At 39.4% G+C, this 20,573-nt stretch overlaps 1 protein-coding gene across 1 annotated transcript in view; it reads right to left on the reverse strand.

The window, feature by feature from the left end:
* NALCN (sodium leak channel, non-selective) overlaps positions 1-20,573 on the reverse strand; it is a 306,322-nt gene that overhangs the window by 255,653 nt on the left and 30,096 nt on the right. The window contains exons 4-6 of the mRNA XM_049778612.1: positions 20,126-20,209; positions 18,661-18,800; positions 18,437-18,565 (exon numbers count right to left, since the gene is read on the reverse strand). Coding sequence (XP_049634569.1) covers positions 18,437-18,565; positions 18,661-18,800; positions 20,126-20,209 — 353 coding nt within the window. The remainder of the gene's footprint in view (positions 1-18,436; positions 18,566-18,660; positions 18,801-20,125; positions 20,210-20,573) is intronic.

The raw sequence follows: 20,573 nt of genomic DNA on the forward strand, positions 1-20,573 counted from the left end.
TTCTGTGTACATCCATGTATAGGAAAATTTCATGACTTCATCTCTCCTGACAGCTGCATAATATTCCATTGTGTATATGTACCACAGTTTCTTTCAGACACAAAAGAGAAAAGAGCTGGAAGTTCCAGCTCACCTCAGGAAGCTCACCACAAAGAGTGATGAGTTTAGTTAGAGAAATAACTACATTTTGAACTGTCCTAATATTGAGAATGTATGAGGGAAATGCAGAGCCTGTTTAGAGTACAGGTGGGGGTCGGGTGGGGAGGAGGGAGATTTGGGACATGGGTGATGGGAATGTTGCACTGGTGATGGGTGGTGTTCCTTTTATTACTGAAACCCAAACACAATCATGTATGTAATCAAGGTGTTTAAATAAAAAAATAAAAATAAAAATTAAAAAAAAAAGATGGAATACTGACCTATATAGATGTCGGCCTACATTCTAGCCCAGGAACCTGGGAGCACATGGTTCCTTAAGGGGATTTAAGGATACAGATTCCAACAAGGATATAATCCCCAAAAAGTGAGTTTGGAAGATTTACTGTTTGATACAGATGAATTAATCATATTAGTTCAGCATAGCAGAAAACCTTGGGATTATAAGGCAATTGCAGGAAGGCACAGGAATGGGAAATATCTGGCACCAAATACACTGGCTTTGTTCTCAAGTTCACCTCTTCCTACAGTTACATCTAAGTTGGATCCCTACTTTCCTCTCTTTCTCAACATCCTCATTCCTGGTTCAATAAAATCTGTGTTCATGGTTCTCTTCCTCAGTCATTCACTTGCTTTTCCAGATCTTTTCAGTTGTCTACTAAACTACGTCTCTCCATTTGGGTAACCTGCAAGTATGACCAACTATCTTCTCTCCACACTAAACTCCAACTCCTTTGCCGAAATTTCCTCCCAAAACAAACAGCATCTCCAAGGCACCACCCTCCAAAGTGCTGAACAAGTTTAGCATCTGGTATCACTTGGATACTTATGTCTCTTAAATTGTCATAGTGAGCTAGCACATTACTTATTATCACCTGGAAGATCTTTTGAACTAATTAAATTTCCTCCATGAGCCATTTTTAGCTCCCTAACTGGTCTCCTTGTATCTATAGCATTGATCACTTTTGTTTATTGACCATAAAGCACAGGGAAAGATTTCTAAAATAATTCTCCTACTGGAAATCCTTTAATCCATGTTTTTAACATGAGTGATTACAGAATTCTGCAGGATCAAGATCCCTTTGCCCAAGTGTCTTATATTAAACTCTTTTGAATACTTAACTCCCAGCCAGTGTGCAACTTTAACTTCAGAATTTTATAGTCCACTTGGGCACATCTTTGCTTACATAATTTTTTTTTAAAAAAACTTCAATCTTGAGGCCGGAATGTTACTTTCTCCAAGAGTCACCCCAAGTCTCTCACAATGAACTGACATTTCTCCTATCATAAATATCAAAGTCAAGGAAAGAGGTGAGTAGAAATCCACTAATCAACAGAATGTAAGTCAAGGTCCACCTGGCCTTGAAGTTATGAGAAGAACCAAATGGACTTGCTCCCTAAATGCTTGGACTTTTATTCTTGTCATAATATGGTATATTTCTGCTGGCTTGAGCATGTCTCTGTTTCTAGATGCATTCAAAAATCACAGCTTTAAATGAACTGGGTTCTGTTCAATTGGTGGGTTAAAGGTTTGTTGCATATGTGTCCTCATTCTCCTCATCACAAGGAGCCAGTGGTGGCATAAATACCATGTAATATATCAAAGTACCCTAGCTTTTCATGTCTGGATTTTGAGATGCAGACAATTCATGTTTTGTTGGCTATTTGGAAGCCTTGCAAACCTAACTGTTCCTCATCTTGAGTAGCATGTCATTCCTGACATATTGTGATGTATAAGAGTGAAACTGACCAGATGGTTGTACCTCATTGGGCAAACATCACTCTAGTTGTTGCTGGGATGCAAAGACGTTTGAAATTAATACACCTGGAGTAAAGTGGACAGTCATCTTCTAGAGGGGTAAGCCTTATCCTTATAGTCATGACCCTTTTGAGAAAGAGTTGAAACTTCAAAAGAGTGAGATTTGCAATCTTCACACTGCTGCTCCCAGTCCTGTTTGAATTTCCAGCTTACTGGGTTGTCTATTCTTATGAATCTGGCCGTCCACTTCCTACAATCACAAGTCCTTAAAATTAAATGTTCTTTTTATAAATACACACTATTAGTCTTGTTTTGTTGAAGTACTCTGATAGACTTGATGAAATTATTCCCTGGTAATTGAATGTCTTTCTTTTCACCATGACTCAAATCAATTGCAAATAGATTCTTTTATTTAGGCTGTTGATAAAGTAAATATAGATGAAACTTCAATAATTAGATCCTGTTGTTTTTATAGAATTATGCTATGTGGTATATGAAACTTGGCATAGATGCTTAGTTTTGGAAATTTATGGCTATGGTATTTTGCTTGGTTTAAATGAGCACCAGAGTCCCTCTGAACAGTTGATTGTTTTTCAAAAAGCTTTAATTATTGGCTGCCATGATATTTCTAAATTATTAACAAACTATGTATTTATAAATAGCTTTAGATTCTAAGAAAATGTTTTTTGAGCTTGTTGCTAAAATTATTTATAACAATCACAAAACAAAACCACAATACTGGGAGCTAGAGTGATAGTAGAGTGGGCAGGGTGCTTACCCTGCACAAGTCAGACCCAGGTTTGGGATCCCCCCACATCACATATGGTCCCCTGAGAACTGCCAGAAATTTAGTAAGAACTAAGAGTAAATTATGAGCATCATCAGGTGTGACCCAGAAGCCAAAGATATTTAAAAAATAACCCTCAGAACTTTTGAGATTTGCAGGTTTTTGGTGTGTGTGTGTGTGTGTGTGTGTGTGTGTGTGTGTGTGTGTGTGTGTGTGTGTGTGTGTTGAATTTTGGTCCACACCTGGCAATATCCAGGGCAACTCCTGGCCCTGCACTCAGGAATCATTCCTGGTGGGCTCAGGGGACCAAATAAAATGCTGGGGATCAAACCTGGGTGAGCTGCATGCAAGGCGAATGCCCTATCAGTTGTACAATTTCTTGGCCCTGGAGTCTTGCAGTTTTATGAATAAAAACTGATGGTCCAGAGAGCCATCACTGAGTTCTGCATGGGAACCCAAGTCTCATCTTATCCTTTCAGTGATGATCTGGCTTAGTTATCTAGAGGAAATGCTCTTCAACCATCTGACCTTCAGCCTCCTCACTTGTAAAGATGGTCACTTCTTTACCATCTAAAGACATGCTTTTGAAGAATCATGTCATACTTTCAGCCACAAATAAAGGAAAATAATTAGAAAAAAATCCATGTGTTCCACTGAGTTCTAATCTTAACCAACACCAAATGATTCGACTTCAGGACAGAGGGTGGTGATATGCTTCTTTTACTTATTAAATTCATCTTTCTCTATTCCAGTTGACCAAAGCAATGACTGAATTATGAACATAAATATACTTAGTAGCTAATAACTTCTTTTCATAAATAGCTTCTCCCATTGTTCATCTGCCTGTCCGTTTATCCAAAATCAGATATTTATACATATATATTTAAAATAAGCCTCATATAGACTATACATACAACATATATACATGATAGAAATAACAAAAAAGCAGATATTTCCAAATCATGATCTTTCCTGTCCTAGTAGGAGAAGAGTAGAGAAGTTAAATCTTCTATCATGTGACAAAAAGGGGGAAGCCACATATGATTAGTGTGTGTGGTGAACATTAGAAAATCTCTCTAGTAAGGTGATGAATGCTTTGAGCCATCAGCAGGAATCAACATATACTAACTTGGGTCCAGAGAGATAATGGTAGAGGATATGGTGTATGTTTTTCATGCAGCAAGAGACAGTTCATGAGAAGTCAAGGTCTATCATTTATTTAATTGTTTAGGATTCCCTGAGCATTGTCAGTGGTTACTCATGAACACAGACCCAGGCATGGTACCCCATAAAACACTGGCTCCAGCACCCAAACCAAACAAAAATAAATGATAATTAACAGTGAGATATTCTACTTGTACAAGTAGAAATGTTCATCAGGCTGTGTGTGCTCAGGGAAGGGGGGAGGATAGACATCTGTCCTCCTCCTACCCAGTAGACATGATAGAGCTTTTGCTCAAGGTTTGTGGGCATGTCACTGTTACCAAGCCAAACCATTTCTCTGTTTGTTGAGGAGAGGGGTGGGAGGTCCTTAGGCGTGACTTTCATGCTGTATGCCAGAGAGATCCAGGTCACCATGTTGGTGCTTACAAGCCTCTAGAGAAGCACAAGTGAACTTAAGTGTACCTTGTGGTGCCAGAAAGTCATCCCGAGTCTCTATATTTTCTCATGGTTACTACACCATGTAATTCTTAAGTTATAACTTTAAGATTTGTGGGATTGGAAGAAGAGCCAAGAAATTAAACTGCCCTCAACCTGACAAAAAAGGCATTAAGACACTCTGGACAGGCCATCATCTTCTCTTCATTGGTAGGGAAGGTGAGAAAATAAACACAAAGTTAGCAAAGAGAACACTCCTTAATTCAGATAATTCAGTTGCCACATATTCACAAAATATACCTACAATGGGAATTAAGACAGTAATTTTGATAGCATTTTCTGACCTTTTTCTCATTGAAGAACTGAAGATAAGCAAGGATTTTATCTTATCCACAGGCAAACACGATTTGCATGTTTTTGATTTTTTTTTTTTTTTTTTTAGAATCATCCAGAGAGGCTGACCAGCCATGAATGCTTGATGTTTGAGCTTTGAAAGGGGTGTCAGCAGGACCTGGTATACCAGGTGCCTGTAGAGCAGAAAATACTCTACAACTAGGTCCTGCTATTTCTTTTTTTTGGGGTGGGGGGGCGGGAGGTCATACCCGGAAGCGCTCAGGGGTTACTTCTGGCTCTATGCTCAGAAATCTCTCCTGGCAGGCTCGGGGGACCATATGGGATGCCGGGATTCGAACCACCGTCCTTCTGCATGTAAGGCAAATGCACTACCTCCATGCTATTTCTCCGGCCCCAGGTCCTGTTATTTCTTGTCTGTGTATATTATTGGTTTAGTTGTCAGGTTTTCACAAAATAATGAATAAAATGCCCACCCCTAGAAAAAAATAACATGGCACTAGTTACACACAACTTTGGCCCTGTTTATGCCAGAGACAAAAGAAAAACCAGTATCTGATGCCTTAGTTTGTTGCTTGTCTGGCTCAGAGGATGGACAGGAAAACAAGTTCATTTTTTTTTTCAGAGACATAACCCCTTCCATGTATCTGCTCTGCTTATTTGTGCCTTTGAATCCAGACTCATCTGGCTGTTTTGGCTCTTTTATTGGCTTCTCTTTCAGGATTAGTACCAAGCGCCTCTGAGTTGGCCCCTGCTAATTAATACTGGCTGCTTTGCAAGGCAAATCCCAGGCTGGAATTTACAGAGATAAAACCATTTATTGATTTTTTAAAAATTTTTTCTTTGTCCTGACTACACTTAGAAGACATTCAAGAGAAAGGCAGGGAATTATACCCAGATTCTACCTTTTTCATTATCAGTGATTTTACATATGTTTTAATATTTAGGACATATGTGTCCCCTTTATATTAAATAAAATATTATAGTCTTATTTCTCTCTTCCATCCTTTCCTGAGTAGCTAAATAAGCAATGCCATCAAAGACTGAGCACAATTAGGACCCAAAGTGACAAAATCTTCCCCCATTTTTTTTTGATCAAGGAAGTAGAATGAAGGGATGAAATTCTCCAGACTACTTGCATATTCACTGTAATTTTTTTGTTTTGTTTTTGTTGTTTTTTTTTTTTGTTTGTTTTTGGGCCACACTCGGTGATACTCAAGGCTTACTCCTGGCTCTGAGCTCAGAAATCACTCCTGGCTTGGGGGACCATATGGGATGCCAAGGATTGAACTGGGGTTTATCCTAGTTTAGTGCATGCAAGGCCTACCACTTGCATCATCTCTCCGGCCCCATTCACTGTAATTCTTATAAGACTCTTATCTTTTAAGAGCCCCACTAAAATTATGTATTTTGTACACCACCAAAGCTTTAGAATTTTCATATGAAATGAAGTTTTTAATTTATTGATGTCATACCTGAAGGACTGAGACTCTCAGCTCTGTCTAGACATACAAATACCCAGATGTGGCATCTCTGTATCTACAGAATCCCCCAGACAGTGGGCTATGCCAGGTGCCCCTCCTAGACAAAGTCTTCCCAAGAGTGCTGCGTATGCTCTTATAACCAACGAGGGGTTTCTCTTAGGATGAAGCAGGTGGTGAGCTGAGCCTGACTGAGATATTGAATACAATATCAATATTTGATATATATCTCAAAATATCAGTATTTGAGATTTCAACATGACACCCTATATGATTTTTTAACAGAGGCAATGATAGTGTTCAGGTTTGCAAGGAGCTGAGTGAGAAGTGCCTGTGGAGCAGGCATTTGTTTTTGTAAAAAAGTTTTGTAAATTTGTGTTTGTAAATTCAAGGAAATTCTTTCAGAGTCCTCTGCTAAGCCAACTTCACCACTCAATCACCTGCCCCCATAGAACTTGTTTTCTAAATATATATACCTTCAGTACTCTGTCACTGAAGGGAAAGAGAACATTTTATTTAACCATTCAAGACCTACATGTGCTCATGTCATATACTAATCCATACGAAGGACCACATCACAATCTAGACATCAGAACTAGAAAGAAACAAATTTAAAACCTGCCTCTGCCACTTACATTACAGGTTGTTTCATCTTGGACATACTTGACCTTAGTAAGCTGCAAGATCCCTGACTATTATAAAATGCAAAAACAGAACAGAACTTAATCAGACAGGGATGAATATTAAATAAGAGAGTAACCCATCGCAATATTTAAGTAGTTACCTCTAACAGTAAATGCACATCCTATTTTATTATACTGTCATTCTTTGAAAGGTGGATATCATTTTCAGGGAGGGACTTCAGAGCATAAAAGCCGGCTATCCTTTGCAAAAGCTGGCTCCCTGTGTGTGACACCAGGCGGGGAAAATCCGCGAAAGTACACCGGCCCAGTGGGGCTCAGCTGTGAAAGACTGTGAGTGTGACCTGTCTATGTCTGTCTACTGTCCTCTTGCGTGAAACTCTTGCGAGTGGGGCAAAAAGAGCCTCCAGAAACCTCGCTCGCCCAGACGCCATTTTCAGGGAGGGACTTCAGAGCATAAAAGCCGGCTATCCTTTGCAAAAGCTGGCTCCCTGTGTGTGACACCAGGCGGGGAAAATCCGCGAAAGTACACCGGCCCAGTGGGGCTCAGCTGTGAAAGACTGTGAGTGTGACCTGTCTATGTCTGTCTACTGTCCTCTTGCGTGAAACTCTTGCGAGTGGGGCAAAAAGAGCCTCCAGAAACCTCGCTCGCCCAGACGCCATTTTCAGGGAGGGACTTCAGAGCATAAAAACCGGCTATCCTTTGCAAAAGCTGGCTCCCTGTGTGTGACACCAGGCGGGGAAAATCCGCGAAAGTACACCGGCCCAGTGGGGCTCAGCTGTGAAAGACTGTGAGTGTGACCTGTCTATGTCTGTCTACTGTCCTCTTGCGTGAAACTCTTGCGAGTGGGGCAAAAAGAGGCTCAGAGGAGCACGGCCGCGTAGCGAAGCGGAGCGGCCGTGCACTCTTTCTAAGGAAAGAACTCCATTGCAACAAGAAGGAAAAATCACACTAAGAACGGCGCTATATCACAGAAGCAAACATTTCTCTCTGGACTGTCTTCTCTGTTACATGCTCGGGCCTAAGATTTGACCCAGTGTGAGGCTTCATCCACGGAGGACTCCCCTCCCTTAGAGGCAAGTCAGCCCATCCAGAAAGGGAGGAGCCAGAGGAGTGTGCTGCCTACATCATATAGACAATGAATACCACTACAACACGTAGAAAAACCCACAATACAAATGTGACAATGGGGAAACAGCGCAGGCCAGCATCAGACATAGAGAATGAAGATGACAATTCTGAGGACCAGATAATGACTGAACAACTAATCAACCTCTCAGATAAGGACTTTAGACTAGCAATATGGAAGGTGCTCAACAGACTCCAAGAAACCATGGATCGAGTTGAACAGAACACTAATAAGAACCAAGAAAATATGAAGGCAGAAATGACAAAACTCCAAACTGAAATAACATGTCAACTAACAGGCCTGAAAAACTCAGTAAACGAAGTGAATGACAAAATGGATAAGCTCTGGGACAGGGTATCAGAAGCTGAGAATAGACTTGGTGCTGTGGAAGATGAGATACATAACAATTCCATACAGCAGGAGAGATTGGACAAAAAACTTAAAGCAAATGAGCAGACAATGGAAAAATTAGTCAAAGAATGGGAACAGACGAAAATAGAAGTCTATGATAAGATCAACAGAAACAACTTAAGAATCATTGGAGTCCCAGAGACCCAGGAAGAAAATTTCCAGGAAGAATCAATGGTCAAGAACATCATTAAAGAGAAACTTCCAGAGCTAAAGAATATATGTGATCAAATCCTGCATGCCCGAAGAGTACCAACCAAAAGAGACCCCAGAAAAACCACCCCAAGACACATCCTAGTCACAATGACAAATCCCACAGATAGAGACAGAATTCTGAAAACAGCAAGATCAAAAGGGGAAATCATGTTCAAGCAAGCTTCCCTGAGATTTACAGCAGACCTGTCACCAGAAACGCTCAATGCCAGAAAGCAGTGGTGGGATATTGTGACAAGACTGAATGAAATGAATGCTTCACCCAGAATACTATACCCAGCAAAACTCACTTTCCGGTTTGATGGAAGAATACATGGTTTCACAGACAAAAAACAGCTCAGAAACTTCACAGACACAAAACCAGTCTTAAGAGAAAAACTGAAAGACCTAATCTAAGACAAGACTACCCAAAAGACACACCAAATTTTGAAATAAAGATGGCGTTAAATCCCAGGACAATTCTTTCTCTCAACGTCAATGGACTAAATGCACCAGTTAAGAGACACAGAGTGGCTAAATGGATCAAAAAACTCAATCCAACCTTCTGCTGCCTACAAGAAACGCACCTGAATAGTCAGAACAAACATAGACTCAAAATAAAAGGCTGGAGAAAAGTTATCCAAGCAAACAACACCCATAAAAAAGCTGGAGTGGCCATACTAATATCAGATAATGCAAACTTTATACTCAGGAAGGTTGTAAGGGACAAAGACGGACATTTTATATTAATCAAGGGGTACGTAGAGCAGGAAGAATTCACTCTCCTAAACATATATGCACCGAATGAGGGGCCAGTAAAATATTTAATACAACTGCTGACAAATCTGAAAAATAATATCAACAACAACACAATAATTGTGGGGGACCTAAACACGGCTTTGTCAACACTGGACAGGTCAACCAGACTGAAACCCAACAAGAATATACTAGACCTGAGGAGAGAAATGGAAGAAAGAGGCCTAGTGGATATATATAGGACACTCCATCCCCAGAAACCTGGATACACATTCTTCTCCAATGTACATGGGACATTCTCCAGGATAGACTAAATGCTGTCACATAAAACATACCTCCATAAGATCAAGAGGATAGAAATTTTGCAGACTACCTTCGCTGACCACAAGGCTCTGAAATTATTTGTGAACTCCAAAGGGACTCAGAAGAAACACTTTAACACCTGGAAGTTAAACAGCCTCATGCTCAATAACCAGTGGGTCCGAGATGAAATCAAGGAGGAAATAAAAAGGTTCCTGGAAACAAATGACAATAAAGACACAAACTCTCAGAACTTATGGGACACAGCAAAAGCAGTACTGAGAGGAAAATTTATAGCTTTGCAAGCACACATCAGGAAGGAAGAAGGAGCTTACCTGAGTAGCTTAATGACACAGCTAATAGAACTAGAAAATGCTCAACAAAAGGACCCAAGAACAGGAAGACAGAAGGAAATAACAAAGCTGAGAGCAGAAATCAACGAAGTGGAAACTCAAAAAACAATCCGAAAGATCAACGAAAGCAGAAGTTGGTTCTTTGAAAAAATAAACAAGATTGATAGACCACTGGCAAACCTAACAAAGAAAGAGAGAGAGAGAAACTTGATAACTCGTATCAGGAATGAAAAAGGAGAGATCACTACTGATATGACAGAGATTCAAAGGGTAATCAGAAACTACTTTGAAAAACTCTACGCCACTAAAAATGAGAACCTGGAAGAAATGGATAAATTCTTGGACTCTTATAATCTTCCACGGTTGAAGGAAGAGGATGTAGCATATCTAAACACCCCCATCACCATTGATGAAATTAAAACAGTAATCAAATGTCTGCCGAAAAACAAAAGCCCAGGTCCAGATGGATTCACTAATGAATTCTATCAAACTTTCCAAGAGGAACTACTGCCAATCTTGGCAAGACTCTTTCATGAAATTGAACAAACAGAAACACTTCCAAATAGCTTTTATGAAGCCAACATCACCTTGATACCTAAACCAGACAGAGACGCTACCAAAAAAGAAAATTACAGACCAATATCACTGATGAATGCAGATGCAAAGATCCTCAACAAAATCCTGGCAAATAGGATTCAATGCCTCGTTAAAAAGATCATCCACTACGATCAAGTAGGTTTCATCCTAGGAATGCAAGGCTGGTTTAACATCCGTAAATCTATCAACATAATACACAACATCAATAACAAGAAAAATAAAAACCACATGATCATATCAATAGATGCAGAGAAAGCATTTGATAAGGTCCAACACCCATTCTTGATCAAAACTCTCAGCAAGATGGGAATGGAGGGAACCTTTCTCAATATAGTGAAGGCCATCTACCACAAGCCAGTGGCAAATATTATCCTCAATGGAGAAAAACTGAAAGCCTTCCCTCTAAATTCTGGCACAAGACAAGGCTGTCCTCTCTCACCACTCCTATTCAACATAGCACTGGAAGTACTTGCTATAGCGATTAGGCAAGAAAAGGATATCAAGGGAATCCAGATAGGAAAGGAAGAAGTCAAGCTCTCACTGTTTGCAGATGACATGATACTCTACTTAGAAAACCCTAAAGACTCTATCAAAAAGCTTCTAGAAACAATAGACTCATATAGCAAGGTGGCAGGCTACAAAATTAACACACAAAAATCAATGGCCTTTCTATACACCAACAGTAATAAAGAAGAAATGGACATTAAGAAAACAACCCCATTCACAATAGTACCACACAAACTCAAATATCTTGGAATCAACTTGACTAAATATGTGAAGGACCTATACAAAGAAAACTATAAAACTCTGCTCCAAGAAATAAGAGAGGACACACGGAAATGGAAACACATACCCTGCTCATGGATTGGCAGGATTAACATCATCAAAATGTCAATACTCCCCAAGGCATTATACAGATTTAATGCCATCCCTCTAAAGATACCCATTACATTCTTCAAAGAAGTGGATCAGACACTTTTGAAATTCATTTGGAACAATAAACACCCTCGAATAGCTAAAGCAATCATTGGGAAAAAGAATATGGGAGGAATTACTTTTCCCAACTTTAAACTGTACTACAAAGCAACAGTTATCAAAACAGCATGGTATTGGAATAAGGATAGGTCCTCAGATCAGTGGAATAGGCTTGAATACTCAGAAAAAGTTCCCCAGAGATACAACCATCTAATTTTTGATAAAGGAGCAGGAAATCCTAAATGGAGCAGGGAAAGCCTCTTCAACAAGTGGTGTTGGCACAATTGGATAGCCACTTGCAAAAAATTAAACTTAGACCCCCAGCTAACATCATGTACAAAGGTAAAATCCAAATGGATTAAAGACCTCGATATCAGCCCCAAAACCATAAGATATATAGAACAGCACATAGGCAAAACACTACAGGACATTACAGGCATCTTCAAGGAGGAAACTGCACTCTCCAAGCAAGTGAAAGCAGAGATTAACAGATGGGAATATATTAAGCTGAGAAGCTTCTGCACCTCAAAGGAAATAGTGCCCAGGATACAAGAGCCACCCACTGAGTGGGAGAAACTATTCACCCAATACCCATCAGATAAGGGGCTAATCTCCAAAATATACAAGGCACTGACAGAACTTTACAAGAAAAAAACATCTAACCCCATCAAAAAATGGGGAGAAGAAATGAACAGACACTTTGACAAAGAAGAAATATGCATGGCCAAAAGACACATGAAAAAATGTTCCACATCACTAATCATCAGGGAGATGCAAATCAAAACAACGATGAGATACCACCTCACACCCCAGAGAATGGCACACATCACAAAGAATGAGAATAAACAGTGTTGGCGGGGATGTGGAGAGAAAGGAACTCTTATCCACTGCTGGTGGGAATGCTGTCTAGTTCAACCTTTATGGAAAGCGATATGGAGATTCCTCCAAAAACTGGAAATCGAGCTCCCATACGATCCAGCTATACCACTCCTAGGAATATACCCTAGGAACACAAAAATACAATACAAAAACCCCTTCCTTACACCTATATTCATTGCAGCTCTATTTACCATAGCAAGACTCTGGAAACAACCAAGATGCCCTTCAACAGATGAATGGCTAAAGAAACTGTGGTACATATACACAATGGAATATTATGCAGCTGTCAGGAGAGATGAAGTCATGAAATTTTCCTATACATGGATGTACATGGAATCTATTATGCTGAGTGAAATAAGTCAGAGAGAGAGAGAAAAACGCAGAATGGTCTCACTCATCTATGGGTTTTAAGAAAAATGAAAGACACCCTTGTAATAATAATTTTCAGACACAAAAGAGAAAAGAGCTGGAAGTTCCAGCTCACCTCAGGAAGCTCACCACAAAGAGTGATGAGTTTAGTTAGAGAAATAACTACATTTTGAACTGTCCTAATATTGAGAATGTATGAGGGAAATGTAGAGCCTGTTTAGGGTACAGGCGGGGGTTGGGTGGGGAGGAGGGTGATTTGGGACTTGGGTGATGGGAATGTTGCACTGGTGATGGGTGGTGTTCCTTTTATGACTGAAACCCAAACACAATCATGTATGTAATCAAGGTGTTTAAATAAAAAAAAAATTAAAAAAAAAAAAAAAAAAAAAGAAAGGTGGATATCAAATCAAAAGAATAATTGCACTGTGTTATAATGGATCAGAACTCACTAGTTTTGTTTGTTTTGCTTTGTTTTTAAATGGATGGTCTGGCTGGCGAATATCATTCTGTACTAATTTTCACATTGACACTTGGCTTATCTGAGGTATTTCCTTATAGTTATTTTTTTAATTATTGCCACAGTGGAGATTGTCTTGGCTGGTGAACATAGGTCAATGCATCATTAGATAGGTTTGAACAGCAACTTATAAAGAAATGTTTGGCATAGTACAAATATATTTTATCACACTGTGTGACTGATGGTATTTTATCTCTTATATTTTATCTTTTCTATTCATTTAACTTTTGAGGACTGTGTCTTCATCTACAAAAATGGGAGCACATATATTTTAAGATGTTTTAGAATTTCTTAAGGAAAGTGGACATCTGCACTTTGAATGCAGCTGGCCCAGGTTCATTTCCTGATCCTAACTATTATGTTCCCCCAAGCACCACCAGGAGTGGTTCCTGAGCACAGAGCCTGTAGTAAACTGGGAGCATTATTGGGTACAGATCCCCAAATAAAGTTTTTTTAATAATTAATAAAATGTTTTTTCCTAATGTTACTATTAAGGGCACATAGACCAGGAAATTTGTTTGTTTGTTTCTTTGTTTTGGGGCCATACCCTGTGACGCTCAGGGGTTACTCCTGGCTCTGCTCTCAGAAATTGCTCCTGGCTTGGGGGACCAAATGGGATGCCATAAGGTTAGCGCATGCAAGCAAATGCCATACCATTGGACCACCGCTCTGGCCTCATTTTTATTTCTTATTTAAATATTTAAAAGACCATTTCTCTGACAGTTTATCCAGTCCTGTCCTGAGAAACATCCCCATGCCAGGAATTGTCACATGACTCCCTCAGCCCTAAGTTAAGGCAAGCAATTGCCCTTCATTCTTTTGAATAGTGCTCAAGAAAACCTCATAAACTATTGCATAGATTCTGGGCCTTTAGAATTTCTCTCTTAATAATAAACTAAGAGATTAAAAGCTAATTAATATTCAAGATTCTAATGTTTCTATTTTATTAATTTATGTATTTATTTTGGTATTTCAGGCCATACCCGATGATGCTTAGGAGATACTCCTGGCTCTGCACTCAGAAATAGCTCCTGGCAGGCTTGGGGGACAATACAGGACACCGAGGATACAACCAGGTTCATCCTGAATAGGCCCCATGTTTCTGTTTTTAATTCTTCTGACTTTTTAGTTTTTTTATTTTCTTATTTAAAAAATTTCATTTACTTTGTAGATAGAATCTAAAGGTCAGTAATTCTTTTACTCTCTGAGCACTCTTAAGTAAATTCAATTTTTTTTTGTTTTTGGTTCACTGGTCACACCTGGTTGCATCAGGGGTTACTCTTGGCTCTGTACTCAGAAATCAATCCTGGCAGGTTCAGGGGACCGTATGGGATCTGGGAATCGAACCTGGGTCTGTCGCAGGTCATCCACGTGCAAGGCAAAAGCCCTACCATTGTGCTATCACTCCAGCCCATTTAATTTAAATTTTATTTGGACTATCAAGAGAGAAATTTAAACATAACCATTTTCATTATTTTTCCTTGTCTAAGTCAGCGTTATTTTTTAAAATACCAACAAATACTATTTTCTTCCTTAGCTGGGGACTAAAGAAGGTGGGGAGTTGCATCCTGAGATAACTTGGAGATGAAAAAGGGTAGATATTTGTAATTCTCAGAAAATAACACTAGTGGACTAAGAGATAGCACTGCCAGGAGGGCATTTGTCTTGCATACAACCAACATGGTCCCCTGATTACTTCCAGGAGTAAATTCTGAGCACAGGGCCAGGAGTAATCCCTAAGCATCACAAGGTGTGGCCTTAAAAATCAATTGATAAATACATACATAAATAAGACAGATGTAACAGGATTGCTTCGAGCATCTGTGCCATGCCATTCCCTACATGTAAAAAAAAAAGGGTTTGGCCACCACAAATGTTGTCTCAACATCTAGCTCAATCTTCGATAGAACACTTTTATCTAGACAGCAACTGACATGTACAGTTTTTCTCATTATCTCTCTCTGGAAATTGTTTCATTACTAAGACTAGCTGATGAATACACTGTCGCTCTGTGCTCAGGAGTGATTATCAGGTGTCATACAAGTCTTTGTCTTCATATTTAATGTGCCAGTTGAGGCTTCCATGCTCTTCTTTCAACTTCAGGGGAGAGGTCAGCCTTCTTGTTTGGCTTCTTAGGACATCTATTTCTGCCACCGGACACTGCCCATCACAACTTCCTTTGGAATGAGACCTGCTGTGCTTTGTCAATCCCATCTTGTTTCATAGTTGCACTTGGTCACCCCTCATTTTCAGAGAAGATGCCAGGAAGGCTACAAAGGCCAAGGTTCCCTTCCGTGTACTTGAAAGAAAAATGAGCTCCAGATAGAACCAGAACAGTACGTATTAAATCGCTTCCTTCTTCATCCTGCTGGCTCCATGGATTATAAAGGATCTATTTTAGAGGTCAGCTGTGAAGCCCAGAAAATACAGATTTTTGAAGAGAGAGAAAACTCTCTCTACCTGACTATCTCATCCCTGAGTTAGAGTGCAGATTGATCAATGATGCTGAAATTGGAATAATCGTTAAAGGACAATGATGAAGGAAAATGAGCAATAGCAATAGTAACTCCTATTGCAAGGCATGGAAACATCTAGCTGGATTTTCAGTATCGGACTCAGAGATGTTAATGGAAAATGCGAAGATCAGACAGAATAAAAGAAACAAGCAGGTAGATTGCTTTTTAATTGAACTGTTTATATGTTTTAGCAGCAGTTTGGAGATGCTGATTTCTAAAAATAAATTAATGTCTGGGTTGGAACTAATTGTAAAATGGCATTGCCAGGTTTCTCTGCTTGTGAATAGAATTGAAGACTCATTAAATCCTGAACTGAAAAGTGAAAGAAAATGGCATAAATGATCTGTCCTCCAGATGAATCACCAAACTCATTATGTACGACATATAAACCACTTGACTACCAGGTGGCAAGTTAGGGTAAACTCTCGTGTAGTGAATTAAGAGTCACATAGAAAGGAGGAAAAATTAAGATGTCTGTAGAGAATGGCAGATTTTACAAGCAAGGAAGAAGAAAATGCAGACATGCCTGGCACTGCCAATCGGGCAAACATTTATGAGTGTCCTCAAGGTCTGCTGCCATTGGGGAGCTGGGAATCAGAGCTTCTCTTCAGAACATGCAAGGTCTTTCCAGGCCTTTTCATCCTTGTGCCAGACACCTACGTCTCTTTTTTGTTTGTTTGTTTGTTTGTTTGGTTTTGGTTTTGGTGACACTCAGGGTTTACTCCTGGCTCTGTGCTCAGAAATCGCTCCTGGCTTGGGGACCATATGGAACGCTGGGGGGATCAAATTGCAGTCCGTTCTAGGTCAGCCGTGTGCAAGGCAAATGCCCTAGTGCTGCGCCATAACTCTGGCCCTACACCTATTTCTCAGACCCGAGTGTGATCCAGAGTCTTTGAGGATATGCATCAAGATCCATGAGCTCAGAAGTCCCCAAACCTTGCCCTAACCCCCAACTTATCTAGAAGTTAAGTGTCCCAGCCAGATGCCTGGTCCAGCCATGATCACAAGTCTAAGAGTTCTTATGTTGTGACTCAGCTATTTTATGGAGAGGAACAAGGGTTGGGATTTCACCCTGATATGTCAATACTTATGCTTTTTCACTCAGAGATGGCCCCTGGTGAGCTCAGGAAATTATATGTGGTGTCAGGGATTGAACACATGTCTGCTGCATGAGAGAAGCACCTTGTATGCTGTCTTAGTTCTCTGGCCCACAGCTTGGTTTTTAATAAAAGAGACTTTCAACCCACCTCTTTCCTATTCTCTTTGCTACTAGGACACTAGTAGGACACTAGGTTTTATTTTTTAAGCAGAAGTTTTCTCTGTTTCATCTCTTTCTATTGTTCCCTGCCCACACACTGTCTTTTGGCATTTTCATATCCATTCATGAAACAAGACAGAGATATTCTACAGCCTACAAACATACACTTGGGAGAGTGGGTACCAAACTACCTACAGTTTCCTGCTTCACATCAGTCTTTCTCCCACAGTCAATGAGCTGGTTTCCTTCAACTTGTCTCCCTTGTGTGTAAAAATTCCCTACTTTCCTCTGTTATTTGTATCACTTTTTAAAATTTATATGACCATGTCTCTCTTGTCCCACTTAGCAACAACTTCTCTTCCTTTTCATTTCCTCTTCTTGATTTATTTCACAATTACCAGTTGTTTAAATAGACTTCAATAAACAGTTACTAAGGATTTCTTTTACTTGGAGGCTGGGGACTGGCATTAAGAAATGATGGGAGGTAGGACAGGAACAGAGGTGGAGGGAGGACAATTAGGTGATGGGAATTCCCCTGATTTTATGTTAATATGTACCTAAAATATTATTGTCAATGATATGTAGGCCACTATGATTAAAATAAAAATTATATTTAAAAAAGTAATTAAAAAAGAAATGAATCTTCTCCAATCGTCCCCATTTAGTCCTTCATAGAGGAAGGAGAGAAGCAGGGGAGACGTTTTAAGAAGTCTCAGATAACTAGAGATGTGGAAAATGGCCCACAGGATTTTCTGCTTTTCCACCACAAGTCACTGTCCCTTTTTTTTTTTTTTGGAAGAAGCCATAGAGGAGCTAGAGATATAGTAGAATAGGGCAAGAAAACACTGGCCTTGCACACAGCTGACCTGAGTTTGATCACGGGCACCCCGAACTATCTCCTAAGCTGCCAGGGGTGAGCCTTAAGCACATCCAAGTGTTTATATCCCCCAAATAAAACAGAAAAAAACAACAACAAAAGAATAAACCATAGAAGAATACATATCTGTGCTTACGATGAAGTATAAAATGTCAAAACCTAAGAATGATTCCCAAATCTAGAAGAAGGGAGGTTCATGAATTAAAGAAAAGGGTGGTGCTAATGGGGGTAGGAGGGTCGGGCATGGAGAGGGAGGAACTAAGTCTCCAGGGGCTAAAAACTTGAGTTCTAACATCTTCATCTTTGTTTCTAGTAACAGAAACAAAAATATTCTGATGGTTTTATATTCCTCACTGGCCCTTTTAAAACACTGAGGAAGATTTCTAATTACACTCTGAGCATCTGCTTAGCTCAGTTTCTTACATGGGTAGATGCTTCATTCTGGTTTATGTCAAAAGAATTAGGCATTGTGAGATTTAACAAACAGAAATATATATGTATATATAGATATAGATAAAGATGCTAATGAACTTACCCTGGTTTTGTGTCATTTACAACACAGTGATAGGTAAATGTTCCAAACATCTGAACTCCTAAAATTCCATAAAGAAGTAGAAAGAAAAGTAGGAAAATGGAAACACTCCATATTTGTTCTCCTGATCGCCTAGGGGAGAAACAAAAGTAGTTAAAATAGGGTCAGAGGGACCCCAAAATCCACAAATGGTTCCCCTTCATGTTTAAAAGAAAGCAGTTGCTTACTTTAAAATATTTGTAATCCGGGTTCTTGGGAGTTCAAATCGGAAGTAAATCCGAAATGCTCGGATCATAATGAGTGGTCGTGGGATCCTCAGCATCCCCCATGGTGACATCTGATCCACTATATCAGCGATTTCAAATACCTGTGAGGTAGGAGAGGGGGTGCACAAGTTTAGGCTCCTCTTAGGTCTGCAGGTGTGTATGTGTGTGTCATGGCTAGATGACAACACAGTATGCTGACCTGGATCCTATATTATTCTCTTCTTTTTCATTTCTCTTGAGCCCCTTTTGAAGCTACCTCAAGAAAAATACAAGTACAGAAATCAAAGTGCCATTCTCTGTTGCTTTCTTGTATCATTTCCCAGGGCACAGCTGTTATTTTTGAGCACAAAAACAAATATCAACTTAGACTATGGAATATGAATGTTACTTATAATGTTTTTATGGGACATTTGAATATCTAAGAAATAAAATAATGGAGAAAGGGTAAGAAGTATTATGAAAAATATAGAAAGGACCTGCATCTACATGCTAGATAAGCTTTTTGTGACATTAAATACAACTTTGTGCCTAAAAATAAATCAATCAGCAAATAATTTTTAGGAACCACTTGTCAAGTCCCTGAGGCAATAACGTATGGATGGACTCATGTTGTGAAACTGATAAACCCAGGAATGAATAACTTTGTGAAGATTAACAAGCGATATGAAGATTCCTCAAAAACTGGAAATCGAGCTCCCATACGATCCAGCTATACCACTCCTAGGAATATACCCTAGGAACACAAAAATACAATACAAAAATCACTTCCTTACACTTATATTCACTGCAGCACTATTTACCATAGCAAGACTCTGGAAAAAACCAAGATGCTCTTCAACAGATGAATGGCTAAAGAAACTGTGGTACATATACACAATGAAATATTATGCAGCTGTCAGGAGAGATGAAGTCATGAAATTTTCATATACATGGATGTATATGGAATCTATTATGCTGAGTGAAATAAGTCAGAGAGAGAGAAAAATGCAGAATGGTCTCACTCATCTATGGGTTTTAAGAAAAATGAAAGACATTCTTGCAATAATAATTTTCAGACACAAAAGAGCAAAGAGCTGGAAGTTACAGCTCACCTCAGGAAGCTCACTACAAAGAGTGATGAGTTTAGTTAGAGAAATAACTACATTTTGAACTATCCTAATAATAAGAACGTATGAGGGTTATAGAAAGCCTGTCTAGAGTATAGGCGGGGGTTGGGTGGGGAGAAAGGAGATTTGGGACATTGGTGATGGGAATGTTGCACTGGTGATGGGTGGTGTTCTTTACATGACTGAAACCCAAACACAATCATGTATGTAATCAAGGTGTTTAAATAAAATATATAAAAAATAAAAAAGAAAGAAAGAAAAAGAAAAAACATAGGAGAGAAAGAAAGAAAAAGAAAGAAAGAAAAAATGTTCATAGTTACCTGTAACACCAATGAAACCCAAAGGCAAAAGACCATAAATCCATCAAAAACACACCAACGATCCTTCACATAGGAGCTATCCCCCTAAAAACAGAATTTACAAGGCATTATTAGTTAAAATGAAGTTTTGAGAAATAACTAAGAAAGGAGTAGTCAGTTACATGTTTGATAAATAGAGTCTGCAATTTTGATGACCCAATTGCAGTCTTATTAGAGTAATACTTTCATTCTTTAAATTCATTTAATTTGAAATCACCCAAGCATTGCTTAAGAGGTCCTGGACCCACTCCTGGTGATTCTCACTTGACTGACAGCTCATTAGGAGAATTAAAGATGGGACTTAGATGGTGCATATTGAGCCCTGCAGTGCTCGATATGACCTGGGTCATCTGTAAAGAAGGCATGTTCTTTGCATGTAACCAATTCAGCTTCAACTCCAGGACACCAT

This window comes from Suncus etruscus, chromosome 8, assembly GCF_024139225.1.
Source record: "Suncus etruscus isolate mSunEtr1 chromosome 8, mSunEtr1.pri.cur, whole genome shotgun sequence".
NCBI classification, from domain to species: domain Eukaryota; kingdom Metazoa; phylum Chordata; class Mammalia; order Eulipotyphla; family Soricidae; genus Suncus; species Suncus etruscus.